Source organism: Crotalus tigris, unplaced genomic scaffold (assembly GCF_016545835.1).
Source record: "Crotalus tigris isolate CLP2741 ecotype Arizona unplaced genomic scaffold, ASM1654583v1 scf7180000018590.67127310178:1205815, whole genome shotgun sequence".
NCBI classification, from domain to species: domain Eukaryota; kingdom Metazoa; phylum Chordata; class Lepidosauria; order Squamata; family Viperidae; genus Crotalus; species Crotalus tigris.
In genome coordinates this window covers 680,080-697,679 of record NW_024097092.1, presented here as the reverse complement: position 1 = coordinate 697,679, position 17,600 = coordinate 680,080, and the positions used below count along the sequence as shown (strand labels likewise).

The 17,600-nt window shown below is 49.7% G+C and overlaps 1 protein-coding gene across 7 annotated transcripts in view; it reads left to right on the top strand.

Moving 5' to 3' along the window:
• The window catches only part of PAX7 (paired box 7), a 184,232-nt gene that overhangs the window by 85,746 nt on the left and 80,886 nt on the right, over positions 1-17,600 (top strand). For 2 of the 7 annotated variants that reach the window (XM_039355064.1, XM_039355060.1), the window contains exons 1-4: positions 644-939; positions 4,870-5,105; positions 5,564-5,693; positions 8,735-8,869. In XM_039355064.1, the coding sequence (XP_039210998.1) occupies positions 855-939; positions 4,870-5,105; positions 5,564-5,693; positions 8,735-8,869 (586 nt within the window). In that variant the 5' untranslated portion in view covers positions 644-854. Of the gene's footprint in view, positions 1-643; positions 940-4,869; positions 5,106-5,563; positions 5,694-8,734; positions 8,870-17,600 lie in introns of those variants that run through there. The other 5 variants (XM_039355065.1, XM_039355066.1, XM_039355063.1 and 2 more) reach the window with 4 other exon arrangements.

Below are 17,600 nucleotides of genomic sequence, written 5' to 3'. Positions count from 1 at the left end.
CGGAGGCGTCCGGTTGCAGACCCCATCCTCCCCGGCTGACCGTTGAGCTGCGGACGATGGGGACACCCTCCTGGGTGGAGGACAAGGCAGCGCTGCGCCTCGGCCTCTTCCCGGTGGCCCCCTGAGCTTTGAGGGAGGGGCAGGGGGCTTGTGGTGGTGGGGGGGGGAAAGGCGCCCCTCAACTTCGCTAGGAGAAGCTCGGGGCGGCTGCGGGGATAACGGGGAGACCCCCGCCGGGTCTCCAGGCGAGATCGCAGAGGGAGGCGCAAACGGGGGGGGGCGCGGGGGGGTGACCCTCCTAGCCTGCCCCCTCCCCCAGCGGCCTCCTCGCTGCCCTCTCCCTGCCTTTCAGCTCAGGAATAAAAAGGAGGCGGGGGGGGGGAAAGGAGAGGCAGACTCCTTCACGCCCAGCCTGGCCGAAAGTTGCCCGGCGTTGCTCCTCTTCCGACCACGCTCTTTCCAGCAGCCCCCCCCTCCCACCCCACCCCACCCGCCTCCCGCCCCCAAAGTAGCACAAAATCAAAGGGAGCCGAGCCGGGGAGCCCTTTCGGGAGAGAGAGTGGCGGTGGCAGCGGCGTGGGCGCCCCCTTCTCTGCCCGGGTGCGCGCCCGGTGCCAGCTGCTGCATCGGGGCGCCTCCTCTCTCTCTCTCCCCCCCCCGTTAAGGAAAGCCGCCCGTCCGCCCGTGCTGGCGCTGCCCCCCGAGAGGCTCGGGGAGGGTCGCTGCGCCCCCAGCCTCGCCGCCCGCCCGGCCTCGCCTCGCCGCCTCGAGGGGGGCTAAGACTCCGGCGCTGCCTTCGCCTCTTCCTCCTCGTCCTCCTCCTCCTCCTCTCCGCAGCAGCCTTGGACTGGAGCATGGCCGCCCTGCCCGGGACCGTCCCGAGGATGATGCGCCCGGCGCCCGGGCAGAACTACCCCCGCACCGGATTCCCCCTGGAAGGTACGTGGCGGAGAAGCCCCAAACGCGCGCCCGGGAAAGCACCGAGCCTCCGGAGAAGGGAACGGCCGGCGCTCCCTTCCCAAGTTTTGGCCTCCGCGCCCGGCCGCTCGCCCCGAAAAAGGCCGCTTTTGCCTTCTCCCCTTCGGCCAGGGAGGGGCGCCGCGTCCTTTGCCCCCACCTTCCTTCCCTTGTCCCGGGGAAGAAAAAGTCGGATTTGCAAGAAACAAACGGGAAAAAAAACCTCCCCCCAAAAAGTTTAGCGCGCCCTTCGGAATTCCCAGCGGGCGCTGGAGAAGATGGAAGAAGCAGCGGCGGCGGCAGCCGCGGGAAAGCCGGGGACGCCGCTCCGGGAAGAGTCGGTGGGCTAATTTTCGGCCAGCCTGGGCGGGGAGAACGGGGTCTTTCCAGCCGGGGTCTGGAGGAGGGCGAAGGGGGCGGCTTTGGGCTCTGGACCCCCTCCCAAAGCACGCTTTCCTGCCCATAAAATACGCGCGGAGCCCCTGTGTAAATCCCGGAGGTTGAGAACGGAGGAGAGGCGAAAAGTCTCGTTTCTGCTGGGGGGGGTGTTTTTTTGGGGGGGATGGACGGGCAGAAGAATTCGGTTGCTGCTCATCTGCTCTCAACCCAATCGGACGAACCTTTCCACGATCGTGTTTATTAAGAATTATTTGCATTGTTGTTTCCATTACTGGAGAACGGCGCGTGGGGGGGGGGCTTTCCAAAACTCTGCCATTTTTCCTCGCTCGGTTTTTGGGGGTTGTTTTTTTTCCCCTCCTCTCTTCCCCTTTCGCCCGAAAAAAAAAGATCTGGAAAGAGGGAATATTCATTTCTCGGAAGGCGACTTTCCTGTCCTCAACCCCCCCCCCCGCGACCGTTTCTTGGCCGCTCCTCCGCAGGCGCCGGCTGCGGAATTAAAACAAACGCGGGGTCCCTTTCTGCATTTATTAAAGCAAATTGGGTGCCTGGGAAGCGTGCTCAAGTGGAGCCGGGAAAGGGGGCGGAAGGAGGGGAGCCCACGCCGGCTGCGAAAACACACACGCGGCGGGGATTGGCGTGGAGTGGCTCTTCTGTGTAGCGAATGGAAGGGAAACAGTCCGGGAAAAAAAGAGGGGATCAAAGGATTACTAAAATATTTGTATACCGTGATGGAGAATAATGACCGCGCGTCGCCGGCAGCGGCTGATGATCCACTCGAGGCTTAGCCGTGGCTAATGAGGTAGCACTCCGAGTGACTTCGAATTAGTGGCGCGTGATTCTTGGTTAAACAGCCAGGCGAGGTCTGGAACCGACTTAGTGTGCAGGGAACCACGTCGAAGGGGCAGAGGGACAAACAAACAAACACGCGCGCGCACACACAACTTGCACACAAATCGCCACTTTGATTACGCGGCTGGATCTGGACCAGCCGCGCGGAGAAAATGGCAAGGAATTTTGCGCGAAGCCCGTGGCGCGGAAGCCTCCTGATTAATAGGGTGGACTTCATCTCTCAGAGGGGTGAGGAATCGACGCGTCTCCTGGGTGGAAAAACGGGGGCCAATTTAAACTCCGAAAGAGGACAGAAAGAAAAGTTGGGGTGCGCACCCAGTTTTTAAATGGATTTTAATTGTGCGCCGACGGTGTGGCGATCCGTTTTATTTTTATTTTAAAGAAAACGTTAAGAAAGTGAGGCCGTTAGGAAAATCTTGTTTGAAGGTTAAAGGAAATCTTGTTTTAAATCGGAACGGGCTTTGCCAAGCGGCTGACAAAGAAAAGGAGACGCCTTTCCGACTTTTCTATCTGTGCCCGAAGTAGAAAAATTCGGGGAGGTTTTTTTTTTAGGGTGCTGCGTGGGAAGAAGATTCTTTCAAATTTTTAAGGGGGGAAAACTGTGTTTGAGGGATTGAGGGAAGCTTTGTCTTTTGTGTTTAGGATGTCAAACTTCTCCGCTGAAAGCAAACCAGGTGTTAGTAAAACATCAACCAGATGTAAACGCTGGGTGCACAGCTGGAAAAAACACTGAGGAAAACCATTATAAACCTTTACATTTAGGTTAAAAGTGGAGAGGGAGATCCAATCTGGGTGGGTCACCGGGACCAGTGATGGCCGCACACTTTGGATCCTTGGGGACAGCAATAAACCATCCTATGCTCAACCATTTTTCTCAAATGAACCACACTTGGTTGAATTTGTCTCTCACCGGGGATTGACACCAAAATAACTAGGATAGTGGAGGGACTAACGAAAAGGCAGTTTTACACACATCAGTTAAACTAGGTAGTGGAAGTATACGCTCTGGTTTACGTAAGAGTAAGCATCTTGGGCATAACAGCATTCAGCACCCTAGTGAGGCGATATGATCGCACAATCCGCCAGATGTTTAGACTGGATTTAGCATTTTTGTCCACCTACGGAGTCCTTCCCAAGGATTTGGAATATTATTATTACTGTTATTATTACTGTTATTATCACGATAATATCCACGATAGTGCTGAAAAGCTAGTTGTGGCAGAAAGTTTTCACAATTTCTTTTTTTAGTTGGGAAGTGGGCATTTTAATTTTCTCAAAGAGAGGGTAACTTCGTTTCATTGCAGGTTGCGAAACAAACAGGTTATTTTTTATTTTATTTTTATTTTTTTGAAAGGGAAGATCTATTTGCCATGTTTACCTTTCCGCTCTCCATTTAATTATGCCATCCGTTGGAGCCCCGGGAATCTGTCTTTGGGCTTTGCAAAATTTAGCAAATCGCAAATCAAATGGAGGGGGGGGGGAAACCGTCTTGTTTGGCTCCTCTGTGGGTTTGTCCTGTTGTGTGGATTCAAGGACTGGGTCTCTTTCTCTCTCCCTCTCTCTCTGTGCCTGGACTACCTGCATGGTGGATTGGGCCCAGATGCCTAGTTCCGCAAGCGTTTACAATGAGTGGGTCCCTCAGACACTGCGGGGCTGACTTTTTATAGGAGATTTCTCCACCTGGTATTTCCAGAGCTCAGCCTTCACGCCCCAAGTGCCAAACTCTTAAAAGCAGGAATCTGGAAAGGGACAGCATACACAAGAGAGTTGAGGCACAGGAGACCCCCTGGGACGGAGGCAGGGAGGCATCCCCCAACCAAGGCATTAATCAGGGGGCTTTTAATGGCTGCAACTGCGCAGCCCCCCAATTGTCTCTAATCCCCTTCCTACAAATACTGCAGGATTCTGGTTTTTTTGTTTTTCTAAGTTACTGCACCGAGAGAGGAAGGGAGAGGGGGGGCCTGCATCCTCCTAGTAAAACCGGGGCTGGCTGCTGGGGGCTTCCGTTCTGCCCTCCCCAAAAGCTAATGCAAAGTACGCTAGGAAGAATGCAAGAATGCATGGTGCAGGCAGAGACCAGGTGGATGGGAAATGCACTGGTAGAAATTGTGTTGTCTTGTTGTTGACAAACCTTGGCGTTCTGGATATTTAAGCCGCCCTCCTCACTCCAGTGAGGGCGCAGTCCCTTTTTCTTTCTGGACAACCCCTCCAGGAGAAACAGAGAAGGTGGGAGAGGAGGCCCCCTTCAGCTGTCCACCAGGAAGAGCTGACCCCCTAAACATGGGCAGGGGGAAGCAAATGTTGGATACCCCCCAGGAAAGAGGTCTTGCTTCGATCTCCTTCACCAGCTCCGCAACAGGGACCTTCCAAGGTGGTTAGCTGCCATCAGCCAAGAGGCTGTTGTGGTCCTCAGAATGAGACGTCCCTGATGGGGGGGTCTCCAGGGTCTTGACCGCACCTCTCCCCAGTTCTCAGACCACAAGTGGAGCTGCAGAGCCCTCTCCTGTAGAGCAGTTGGAGAAGCAACCCCTCCTTCCGACTTCCTGTGATTCTCAACTGGATGGATGGTTGACGCTGTAGTCCATGGCTAAGAAGGGGCAACCCTTGTTGACCGGAGCTTGCAAACCTTGACCCCTCTTCCTCCTGCCCTTCCCCCCCCCGCAGTCTCAACCCCCCTGGGCCAAGGCCGAGTCAACCAGCTTGGAGGCGTCTTCATCAACGGGCGTCCCCTGCCCAATCACATCCGTCACAAGATTGTGGAGATGGCGCACCATGGCATCAGGCCCTGTGTGATCTCTCGCCAGCTGCGGGTCTCCCACGGCTGCGTCTCCAAGATCCTCTGCCGGTACCAAGAAACGGGATCCATCCGGCCAGGAGCCATCGGGGGCAGCAAGCCCAGGGTGAGTGAGGGAGGGGCTCAGAAGCCCACCAGGAGGGCAGGTGAGGAGACGCCCTCTGGGTTGACATCGATTGGAAGGGGAAGTAAGGGGATGTCAAGAAGGTGGTGATGGCCCCTGGGCTTAGATGATGGAACCGCTTCCTCCCTCCATCCCATCCCTTGCTACCTTTAGCTGCTTTCCTCAAATTTATTCTTGAGTAGACCCCCCCAAAAAAAACCCGATCTGGTCTCTCCCTTGAAGAGGAAAAGCATCTTGGCCTTCTACTCTTTCTGAAGAAATAGAGGGAAGGGTTGGCCTTCTAGGTTGAGATCAGACCAGCTTTGCACTCCCCTGGTAGTTTGTAGAACTTGAATTTAAAAGTGCATTTTTGTCTCCTTCCTTCCTTCCTTCCTTCCTTCCTTCCTTCCTTCCTTCCTTCCTTCCTTCCTTCCTTCTGGAACCCCTCTTGACCCCAAAAGCAGGTTGCGACTCCAGACGTGGAGAAAAAGATTGAAGAATATAAGCGGGAGAATCCTGGCATGTTTAGCTGGGAGATCCGAGACCGGCTACTCAAAGATGGTCACTGTGATAGGACCACTGTCCCCTCAGGTGAGAAGGAAGCCAGACCGCACAGTTAGGCTTTTGAATTCGGAATTTCCTGACCCAGCTCCACAATAGCAAGCATCTTTCAGCTTAAGGAGGAAACCTGTAACTGGACTTCACTCCATTAGCCCAACCTGAGGCCAAAGTCTAAACAAGCCACAAGAACTGGCTTTGCACAATGGAAAGTTCACTTTTTCTACCGGCCCAAGCCATATATTAAATTTTGGGTTCAGCACTGTGCAGACTCAGAATAGTGGATTAATTGAAGATGGAACGAAGTCCTAGCAACTTAGCCAGATGTCATTCTAGGGATTTTCAGAAACCTTCTTTAATCTTCACCAGAATTTGGGCTGGACCATTTCAACATGGGAGGAAACATTTTCCTTTAGCCATAGATTTTCTGGTGAGGTCCACATCCCTGGATCAAACTAAGACCATTCTTAGTTTTGACATGCTAAAAAATGGGCATATGCAACATTCAGACATGACTCTTGACAGCTGAAAAAGTTGACTCTAGAAGCCATTTCAGCTTCTTTGTCATTGAAGAAGGCCTAAGTTGGTTAGGGTGGATATTTTAAATGAAAATCTGAGCCTGAACTTCAGTGCAATATATCAAAATTGCAAGATTTTTTCCCTCATGCTTACAAGTCAAAATTTTAATCATGTCCATTTGATGATGTATTTACAGGAAACCAAAACTCCATTTTAACATTTTAATTTGCTCTCCTGGTAAGAAAAGGAAATAAAAGGAGACCATATAGATATAGATATAGATATAGATATAGATATAGATATAGATGTAGATGTAGATATAGATAGATAACTATTCCAGTTCTCCCTTTATTCTTTGTTGGTAATCTAAAATGTATATGCACACAGTCCAGGTTTGAATCTCAGAAGGGTATGTCTGGCTGAAGAGAGTTAAGAAGCTCGAAATAGCTATTCCAGTTCTCCCTTTATTCTTTGTTGACAATCTAAAATGGATAGATAGATAGATAGATAGATAGATAGATAGATAGATAGATAGATAGATAGATAGATAGATAGATAGATATAGATAGATAGATACATAGATACATAGATAGATACATAGATAGATACATAGACAGACAGACAGACAGACAGACAAACAGACAACTGGCTTAAAATCCAATCTTAATTTGATGCAAATAAACATCACCAACATGTTGTTCAAGATAATTTCCCTTGCAGAAATGTCTGCTGAACGTGTCTCTTTACTATGTAGATATTCCCATTTTTTTTATAATTAGAAAATGGATAACCAGCCTCCCACCCTTAATAAATAGGAAGGAAACCTCATTTGATTAAGAATATATGTGTCCGGTGACGTTTCTGTGCCCATGGCAGAGTTTTCTACCTTCTGCAAAGAATGCTGTCCACAGTAACCAGAACATTAAAAAAAAAAACACACACACACAGTATAATCTTAACTGACAATCAAAATATGAGTCCACCCATTTCAAAGCAACTTTGTGCTCTCCATCCCACAGATGTATTTATTAAGAGGAGGACGGTAAAGGCAGGAAGGTTTTTCTGAGAGATGCTTCAAGCTTTTACAGAAGGAAGTTCTTTTTTAAATTTTCTCTAGGCCTTTAGAACCCGTCTGGGTTTCACCCATTCGTTCGTTTCATGGTTCTGCTTTCTATCCTGGAAATAATCACTTGCAGGCAAGGAAATAAGAGATCCTGCTGTAGCCTGTTGAAAATGTTCACTCTGGAGAGGCTTGGCTGCGATTGTGTGTCTGTTGGTTAGCACGGCAGCTTAGAATATTAATCATCCAAAATAAAATAAATAAAGCCTCTCTTGAGCCTCTTGAAAACAGGAACAGATAATATTGTAATGTCCAAGAAAGCAAGCGCCATGTTTACTCAGAAGGAGTTAGTTTTTAAAAAAACGGCAGGAGATTAAATAGCAGCACGTAAGGGCTGCTGTTTTATTAGAAGCGGGAAGCATTTACAGAGGTGCAGACACATTTAACCCATCACAATTAAATAGATAGCTGCAATATTCAGGCCTGGTGAGTGTCACCGGGTTTGTTTACCCACCCAGGTTTATTTGTGGCTTGTCCAAGTTGTTTGTGTCTGAAGCACCATTTTTTATATATACATGCATGTACGTTGGAAGGATCTGGAGTTGTGTGACTGCAGGGTGACTCTGAGTGGCTTACAAATTCATGGTGCAATTAAGTTTTTCTTTTTACATGACAAAACAGAGAAGTCAAAACATGTTGCGGTTGGTTGCCAACCTCTCTTTGGGAATTCTGACTTCAAGATTTGGCCAAAGGTTCTTTGTAACGCTTAAGTGTTAATGGGTCCCCAAAGGGGCAGGGATGATACTCAGTAAATTCTGTGTTCTGACATTGTCTGTTTCTTTGGGTGTAACTAAACTGACAGCTTACTCAGAGTCTGGTGGCCCCCTTAAAGTTTTCTCTACATTGGTGGAAGCTTCCAAACCAGGAAAAAAACATAGCAGTTCTCCTAAATTAGTTTGTGAGGATATCTCCTCACCTTCCAGACATGGTCACTTTAGGAAATGAATTAAACAATGCATGCTGGTTTGTTTTTTTCAGTATGGAATAGTTTTCAGTCAGCATGCTGGCTGAGAATGATGGGCTTCCGAATAGATGTAAGAAGGTGGCCTTCAGCCAAATGGATTGGTGGGTCCTGCTTTCACAGGACCCAACCCTTGGGTCTAGGAGGTGGCTTCTGGGCAGGAAGCAGAAAGGAACCAATCCATTTAGGCTGAATTTCTTGGTTGGTTTAGACCTTCAGCCAGAGGACAGGCCTGGCCCCACGAGCTGCCAGCCCAGCCCAGCCCCAGATTGGTCAACCCTGTTAATGTTTCTGGTGTAACGGTGCAACGGGCAAACCTGCACCCAGAAGATGCTGGTGACCATCTAAATCTAGATCAAGCCGGTCTGAACTTTTCTCAGTTCCAGGCAGCTGCTTTTTGGGTGGATCTCCTCTGGGTCTCCCTTCCCTTCCAAAGCAGCTTATATTTTGTTCTTCTGTCTTTGACTGTCTGAGGTTTAGTGAGTTCGATTAGCCGTGTGCTCCGAATCAAGTTCGGGAAGAGAGAGGAAGAAGAGGACCAGGAGAAGAAGGATGAGGACCAGGAGAAGAAGGCCAAACACAGCATCGATGGCATTTTGGGGGACAAAGGTAGGCGTTGCTTAAAAAAAAAATCTCTCTTTTTTTTTTACAAAAAGCTTAGAGGTTCTCCCTGCTCCCTCCCTTCCTGAGTAAATGAAATTCACATCGCATTTCCTGCTTGCGATGACTTTCTATGTCTACTGCTCCACTTTCATTCTATTAATTTATTCTCTCCCTTCCCAAATGATCGGTGAAAATTCTATAATTATCCATTCCTGGATATTTTCAAGGTTTTCCTTCCAAAGAAATGTGCACTTTTACCAACTTTTTTTTCCCCCTTGCCTGCTGATTTGGCAATACGGACAACCATTGGTCTGAAATGGTATATGTTTTCCTGCCTGAACAGGGGGTTGGACTAGAGGATCTCCAAGGTGTCCCTTCCGATTCTGTATTCTGTTCTGCTTGCTGTTGGTCTACATTAAATTCAGCACGTGGGACTCTTGAATATCTAGATTTTTACTTTACTGGATTCCCTGAGAGGCTAGCTTTCTGTGATTAGGGAAGAGGCAGTTTTTGTACAAGAAACCAATGCTTGATGCCTTTGTAGTGATGTTGAGATTGTTGTTTTGTTGTGGTACTAAAACAAAAATACATAGCGGTGCTTCCAAGTGTTATTTCATCCTGGTGGCTAATTCAACAGAATCCTTCATTTAAACTGAATAAGAACTGAATCTCCTTTACTGTACAGTTTGAGAAAAAGAGAAATCTGTGTAAGAAATAAACAAGAATTCATATGTTTATTTCAGTTATGCATATGGGTGTGTTTGGTTTCCATTTGGATGTGCAGTTTGAAAAATGTTATATATTAGCCCTTTTTTTTGAGAAAGTAAGTTGTTTAATCTATGAAGATATCTTCAGACAGGTGAAATTCAAGCTAGAATAAAACCTTTTGGGGGGTCTTTTTCTGACACCTTAAGGAATTAGCTAAATACTAACAAAATTGGAACTATGCCAGACTTTTTTTTCAATATTTTAAAGAATGAGCTTTAAGGAGTCAAGATTTTTTTTTCAAAAAAAGTACAGTATATTTAAGACCAACTTACCTCTTTCTCTCTCTGTTTCATATTCCAGACCATCAGGGTTAGTATATTTTCTGGTTAAATAGAGAAAAAAAACCTTCGTAGAAATTAATACATGCTTTATTTTATTTATTTTATAATTTATTTTGCATTGGCTGTTGAGGTGCAGAGATATTAAACACCTGTCTTCACCCACTCTACCTGGGGGCACCCTGATTGTAATAAAGTTCTTAAAACATTTGGGATTTTAGATTTCCCTTCCCAGTTGGAGACCAGACAGCCTACAAGCAGGGGAAGAAAAAAAAAAGGATTTTTAAAACAAATTCTATTTCACAGTTAAAAACCATGTTTGAATTGCTAATTATGAAGAACCAACAAAATTAAATATTTATAATAAATTCTTAAAGTTTTGAATGTGGGAGAGAGAGAGAGAGCACACATCCAAAGATACCTTTTAGACATTAACAAATACACAAAAGGAACGTTGTCATTCTTCATGTGGACTTCTACCTTGGGTTTTTTTTTAAAAAAGCACCCAAACAATAAATTGTAAAAGCATCCAGAAGGCAGCAACAGAAGTAATACAGCATCTACATTTGACAGGATGCGTAGAGGTTGGGAAGCACCATCCCTGAGAATCTGTGAAGTTTTCCAATAAATTCTATTTAAATAGTTTACTTTATTTTTATTTTTTTTTAAAAAAAAAAAATAAGCGAAGGGGAAAGAAGGCTGGGGATACGGAAGGGCTTCTCTCTCTCTCCCTTCCGCCGCAAATTCACCCCGAGAATTACGGATCAAATTGGGAGAGACACAAATAGCCCCCCAGAGGGAGATCTCTTTCCTCTCTGCTTTTCTTTCTTTGTTTTTGAAGCTTGACTGATCTTTAAAGACAAATCTTGAAGGCTGCTAATAAAAAATTAAAGGAGTGTTTAGAGAATCCCGGCGAAGGGGGGGGGAAGGGGCAGGAGGCCTTGTGGCCGAGGCCCACGGAGGCGTGTTGTCCTTGTTGCATCCAAAGGATGGGCTTCAAATGGGGGGGTGGGATGAATTCAGAGGGGGGGGGGTGAATTCTGACTTTTTTTTTTTTTTAAAGTTGAAAGGGAGGCAGGGCAGGCCCAGCTTGGCTGGGAAGCGGAGTCACTACGGATCACTTACTTTTGAGAGCCGCCGCATGTGCCTGACTGGCTGGGTTAAAGAGATCAATTCCGCTGCCTGTTTTTGCTCTCCTCTAAACGGTCCCCAGAAATCTCCCTGACAGGTGACTGATGGAGGGGGGGGGAAACATCAGATTCAATTATTCGCGAATGTCGTTTGGGGGAGAGAGGTGGGGGGAGGAATCCAGGAGACCCCCTGTTCAATTCTTTTTTAGAATGGATTCTGCCTGCATTGGAGGGTGTCCCTCGAATTAGGGGGTCGTCTTGCAGTCGAATGGAGCCACAGACCTCTCTCTCTCTTCTTTCTTTCTTTCTTTCTTTCTTTCTTTCTTTCTTTCTTTCTTTCTTTCTTTCTTTCTTTCATTTTCTTTCTTTCTTTCGTTTGTTCGTTTTCTTTCTTTTTTTCCTTCCTTCCCTTTCTTTCCTTTCTTCCCTCACTCCCTAGCCCCTCTTCCTTCTTCCTTTCTTCCTTCCTTTCTTTCTTTCTTTCTTTCTTTCTTTCTTTCTTTCTTTCTTTCTTTCTTTCTTTTCTTTCTCCTTCCTTCCTTCCTTCCTTCCTTCCTTCCTTCCTTCCTTCCATCTCAAAGGGGAAAAAAATAGCTTTTAAGAAAAAAAATTTGATCTCTTTTATCGCCTTTTTTCTTTTAAACGCACGGTTTCTCTATTTCGTTCCGGGGAGGGGGGCCCGGAGGGGCGAAGGGAGAAGGCGTTCGGCCGGGGCTGCCTTTTCGGGGCGAAGTTCCCTTTCGCTGGGACGCCGCTGGGACCGCCGCAGAAGCGGGGGAGCGAAAGGGATCTTACGAGTCGGCGGGCTTTGCCTTCGCGCCGCCTCTGCCCGCGCCCGGGAGCAGCGCTGAGTTGCGGCGCCCGACCTGGGCCGGCCCTTCCCCGGCAGCCGAGTGCGGGAGCCCCGGGGTGAGCGGGGGGCGTCTCTGCCGCAGCCCCCCGGCCCGGAAGCCGCCGCGCTCTGTCCTGCCGGGTCGGAGCCGCTGCGCCCACGCGCCTCTGCCTCTGCGACCGGCGCTCCGTCCCGGCGCGGCCGTCCGAGCCAGCGCTGCCCGGCGGCTGAAACCCACCCGAGCGGGCCGGGTCGAAAGGATCCCGCCCCCCCCCCGGGGAAGGAGTTGCCCACCGGCCCGCCAGACGTTTTGTGCGCTCGAGTTGCGCCTGGTCGGAAAGCGAGACGCATCTCGTTTTCCGACGATTTAATTTACAGTCTCTCCGGCCCCATCCGGCCGCGCGGGGAACCTCGAGGTCCGGTGCTGGGGCAACCGAGACCCCCCTTCCTCCTCTTCCTCCTCCTCCTTCTCTTCCTCCTCCTGTACTTCCTCTTCTTCTTCATCCTCTTCCTCTTTCTCTTCCTCTTCTTCCTCCTCTTCCGCTTCTTCCTCTTTCTCTTCCTCTTCTTCTTCCTCCTCCTGTTCCTCCTCTTCTTCCTCCTCTTTCCCTTCCTTCTCTTCCTCTTCTTCTTCTTCCTCCTCCTGTTCCTCCTCCTCTTCCTCCTCTTCCTCCTTCTCTTCCTCTTCTTCCTCCTTCTCTTCCTCTTCTTCCTCTTCTTCTTCCTCCTCTTGTTCCTCCTCTTCTTCCTCCTTCTCTTCCTCTCTCTTTCTCTTCTCTTCCTCTTCTTCATCTTCCTCCTCTTCGGCCTCGGGGTCTCCTCTTCGCCCCTTCCCCTCCGCCGCCGCCGAGTTGTTGAACTTCGGGGCGAGGGGCGGCCGGCGGGCCGGGCGGCGGGGGCGTCTGTTTGGGCAGCGGGAGGCCGGGCGGGCCCGAGGCTTCTCCTTCCTCCCTCCCCCCCCCGTGCAGCGGGGTCGCGGGGGGGGGGCGCGCTCTTTTTCTCATTCAAAGGCTCGCGCGGAGCAAAGTCGGCGAACAAAAGCCGGGGGAAGAAAGGGAAGTAAATTATTCCGCGCCCCCCGCCGGCCGCCGTTTTGTCCGAGGGCCGCGCCGTCTGTTGGGGGGCGGGAGGGGGGGGCGCTTCCCCTTCCCCCCCCGCCCGGGGGCCGCAAAGGGACGGCCCGGCAAAGGCGCCTTTGTGCCCGGCTCTCTCTCCCCGCCGGCCGACGGAATCCGGGCCGGGCTGGGTTTCGGGCGGGGGGGGGGTGCTGCACGCCCCGAGTCACCCCCGAGCCGACTTTGGGGTGGGGGGTGGGCTTCGGAAAGGGCCCCGATTCCCCTCGCTCCGCTCTCCCGGAGGCTCCGCGCCGACTCCCGGTTTGCGGGAAAAGTGGAAGGAGGCGAATGATGATATTACATTTTATATATTAATATTATATGAAGTAATGCCCCCCCCACCGCTATCAGCCCCCCCGCCCCCTACCCCCGGTTTCAGAATCTGCCTGGTCTTCTGGAGACAAGGGGGCTTTTCCCGAGCACCCCCCGGATCCTCTCCAGCCGCCCCAGGAATCCACTGCGGGCTTCGTCCAGCTGGATGGGGGGGGGGGAGCCGGGAGGGCAACGGGGAGGGGGGGATGGAGGGGGGGGGCATCATCCCGAAGAAAGCCAGCCGGGGAGCCTTCTGGCGAGTAAACCCCTTTCCCGCCAGTGTCCTCCGTCCTGCTGGGGCTCCTCCAGCGAAGGTTTTTTGGGGGGTTTTCCCACCTGCCTTGGAGACCATCCTGGTCTTCCTTCGTCCTTGGAGAAATATAATAGAGATTGTCTGCCGAGTTTTCAGTCCATATTTTCAGATTTAATTCCTTCTCGTCCCCCTCCCTTTTCTCTCTTCTCTTCCTCTCTCTTTCACTTTCTCTCTCCCTTTCTCCTTCTCCCTTTCTCTTTCTCTCGCTCGTTCCCTTTCTCTTTCTTTTCCTCTCTCTCTTTCCCTTTTCTCTCTCTCTTCCCCTTTCTCTTCCGCTCTTTCTCTCTTTCCCTTTCTCTTCCTCTCTCTCCCTCTTTCTCTCTTTCTCTTCTTCTCTTTTTCACTTTCTCTCTCCCTTTTTCCTTCTCCCTTTCTCTTTCTCGTTCCCTTTCTCTTTCTTTTTCTCTCTCTCTTTCTCTTTCCCTTTTCTCTCTCTTCCCCTTTCTCTTCCACTCTTTCTCACTTTCCCTTTCTCTTCCTCTTTCTCTCTTTCTCTTCCTCTCTCTATTTCTTTCTTTCTCTCCACCCCCTTCCTTTCCAAATTCTTTCCGCAGTCCAGAAATCTCTCTCCCCCCTCCCCCGCCGCCCCATTTGAATAGTCTCTGCCCTTTTCTGGATCTTTGGCAAAGTGGACACCCACTCATTTCTCCTTTGCCCCCAAATCCGATCTCTGGCCTCAAAGCCCAGTTTGTTTATTCTCCAGATAGGCCGGTGGTTTTAACCGGATTGGAGTTGGGGTGAGCAGCTGCTGAACCCCAGCTCCCTCTTCTCCAAAGCAAGGAACAGAAACGCCCAAGCCTGCCGTCCGTCCGTCTCTCCAGGCGCCTTCTTCTCTACCTTGACCCACAATGTCCATCCTGCACAGCCCACAGGCTGGGGAAGAGTGGCTTCGGTGCAGAGCAGGCTTGAGGTTCCCTGCTTGAAAACAGACACCGGGGCGGCCTCTTCTTCCTCTGTGCAAAGGGTGAGGGGATTCCTTAGCAAGGCCCCTTTGGGGGCTGAAGGGGGAGGGCTGTCAAGAGCCCCTCCCCACCCAAAGAACAACCAGCCCATCTCTCTGGCTGCCTGGCTCAGATCAGAGGGCGGAGGAAAAAACAACTCCTGAATTGGGTGGCTGGGTCAAAGGCAGGAGAGAGAATGGGAGGGAAGGGCCAGAGGTGTGACTGCAATACCCATTATCCCCAGCCAGGAGGGCAGAGATATTTCAGAACAGCTGCTAGAACCTGACAGACAGCCCCTGACCCAGAGTCCCCCAGTTGTCCCATTCCCGCCTCTGATGGAGGTTCTTAATACTGATCCCAGGGCAAGCAGGTTGTGGGAAGATGCCCACGGAGACTCTAAGAGAGGGGAGTTGGAAAGGGCTGGAGGAGAAGGAAGCTGAGGGACAGCAAGGTTGGCCCATGGGAAGGAGGGAGAGGATTGGGTGAGGGTCTCAGGGCCAAGGGCAACAGAGACCCAACCCAACCGTTTGGGCCCCCAGCCTCAGCAGGAGGGTCTTTTGCACCCAGCCAAGTTCCCCTTCCCCTTCTCCTTCTCTCCTGGAAACCTCCTATGGCAAGATACTTGGGGAAGTAAAAGGGGTGTCAGGGTTGCAGGTTTTGCACAAACTAATCAGCCAGGGTGTGTGTAGAGAAAAAGAGAGAGACAGAGAGAGAGAAAGAGAAAGAGAAAAGGGAAAGAGAGAGAGAAAGAGGAAGAGAAAGGGAGAGAGAGAAAGAGGAGGAGAATGGGAAAGAGAGAGAGAAAGAGGAAGAGAAAGGGAGAGAGAGAAAGAGGAAGAGAATGGGAAAGAGAGAGAGAAAGAGGAAGAGAAAGGGAGAGAGAGAAAGAGGAAGAGAAAGGGAGAGAGAGAAAGAGGAGGAGAATGGGAAAGAGAGAGAGAAAGAGGAAGAGAAAGGGAGAGAGAGAAAGAGGAGGAGAATGGGAAAGAGAGAGAGAAAGAGGAAGAGAAAGGGAGAGAGAGAAAGAGGAGGAGAATGGGAAAGAGAGAGAAAGAGGAAGAGGAAGGGAAAGAGAGAAAGTGAAAGAAAGAGAGAAGAAGAGAAAGGGAAAGAGAAAGAGAGAGGAAGAAGGAGAGAGGGAGAGAGGAAGAGAAGGAGAAAGGGAAAGAAAGAGAAAGAAAAAGAAAGCGAGAGACAGACAGACAGACAGACAACTGGGGGCAGGAATACACAGCTCACCCCCCCCCCAACCTTTTGCATGTGGGGAGACTGCCCTAAAACCAGCCAAGATGCTTGACCTAACAGGAAAAAGTATTATTTTCCTGAATATTATGGTTCCATTTGGAGAAAAAGGCTCTCCAAAATCTCTGCAGCTTCACACACCTTCACCCTAAGCCCATCTTTCCAGGGAAATGCAGAATTTGGGGAGCCCACTCCCCAACGAGGGAACTGGATGATGGGGAAGTGGTCTTGGGAATGCTGATTCCAAAGCAAAAGAATCTTTTTTTTTTTTTTTTGAAGATAACATACGACAATCCCAAGGTGCAGATCTGGGCCCTCCGAGAAACCTCGCCAAGCTGAAGCTGCATTCAGTGACGGGAGATGATGTGGCTGGGCTGATGTTTTCCAGGGAGGGTTTGTGTTATCTAAAACGCACCCCCCAAAAAGGCCGTTGTTCTTGCTGTGTTTTACCAGGGAAATAAGGTTGTGTAGAGCGTGAAGGGGAAGAAACAGAGCGAAGCTGGTTTTTCATGCAGATGTAAGAAAATTGCCCCCAAGCTTGCCTTGTTTCCCTTCTTTTGGGGCACCCCCTGCCCCTCCTCTTTGCCATACGGTGCCTTTGTTCAGAATCCATAGGCCTGGCTCAGCTCTGTGGCATTTAGCAGAGCGATGCCCTTTTTAACAAAACCACGTCCAAAAATTGTTGATCAAATGGACTGTGCAGAGGTGAAGGATTGGGGCAGAAAAATATAAAGTAATTTCATGACACCCAAAAGTATCTAATGATAAAATGGACTGAAGGGTTTGGATCCTGGATGAGGATGGCAGATGTTCCCTTCAAATAAATACCCATCTTCCTCAGCCACGGCAGGGCAAGCAGGCTGGGTGTTGTAGTGCAAAGTGGGTTATCTCTGCTGTAAGTCAACCATTTTTCCACTCCTTGTGTGTTTTAGACCAGAAAAGGAAACAGAGGTGCCTCCCCCCCACACTGCTTTTCCTGCAGCGGTGTGGTTAAAGGAATTATATTATTTATCCTTTTTTTCCCCCTCTTCTCTCTCTCTCCTTTGCCATCCGCTTCTTGGCTATTTAAAAGGGAAAAAAAGAGGAAGGGTCTCTGGAAAAGATGAGACCAACACTTCAAACAAACCCATCATCTTTGTGTCTGGAGTTGGGGAAGCAGAGATTTAGAAGCTGTATTGGGGAGGGGGGGGGAGAAAGGGGAGGGGGAGAATCTGAAGTTATTTAGATATTAAAAACCATATTTTCCTGGAAGGCATTCAGGAATTGCCACCATTCAAAATCCCCCCGTCCCCCCCCCCACAGCCATTTGGCTGGGTAAAATACCGAAATGTTGAAGAGAGATAACGGCACCCAAACCTCATCGTAGGCTGCATCAGAGCATTAAACTCGGATTAACCTCCCTTCCTCTCCTCCTTCCCATCCACACACACACACCCCGTCCTCCTTCAGCTCCTTTCCTTCCCCCTCCCCACCACCTTTTCCAAAAAAAGGGGGGGGGGAATTCCAGTGGAATTTGTTGAGGAGGATTTTAAGGCATATCCCCGGTTTTTTTAGCCTGCAAGCTGAAAGAGACTTACTTGAGTGTTAAGGATAAAGCCAGGGGGGGGGAGGAGGAGGAGGAGGAGGAGGGGAGATAGAAATAGTGAAAGAAAAGGAGTTGTAGGAAGGAGGAAGAGGAAGAGGAAGGGAAATGGAAATAGAGAAAGAGAAGGAGTTGTAGGGAGGAATAATAATAATAATAATAATAATAATAATAATAATAATAATAATAATAATAATAATTGTTCCAGCTGTGTACCTAATGAC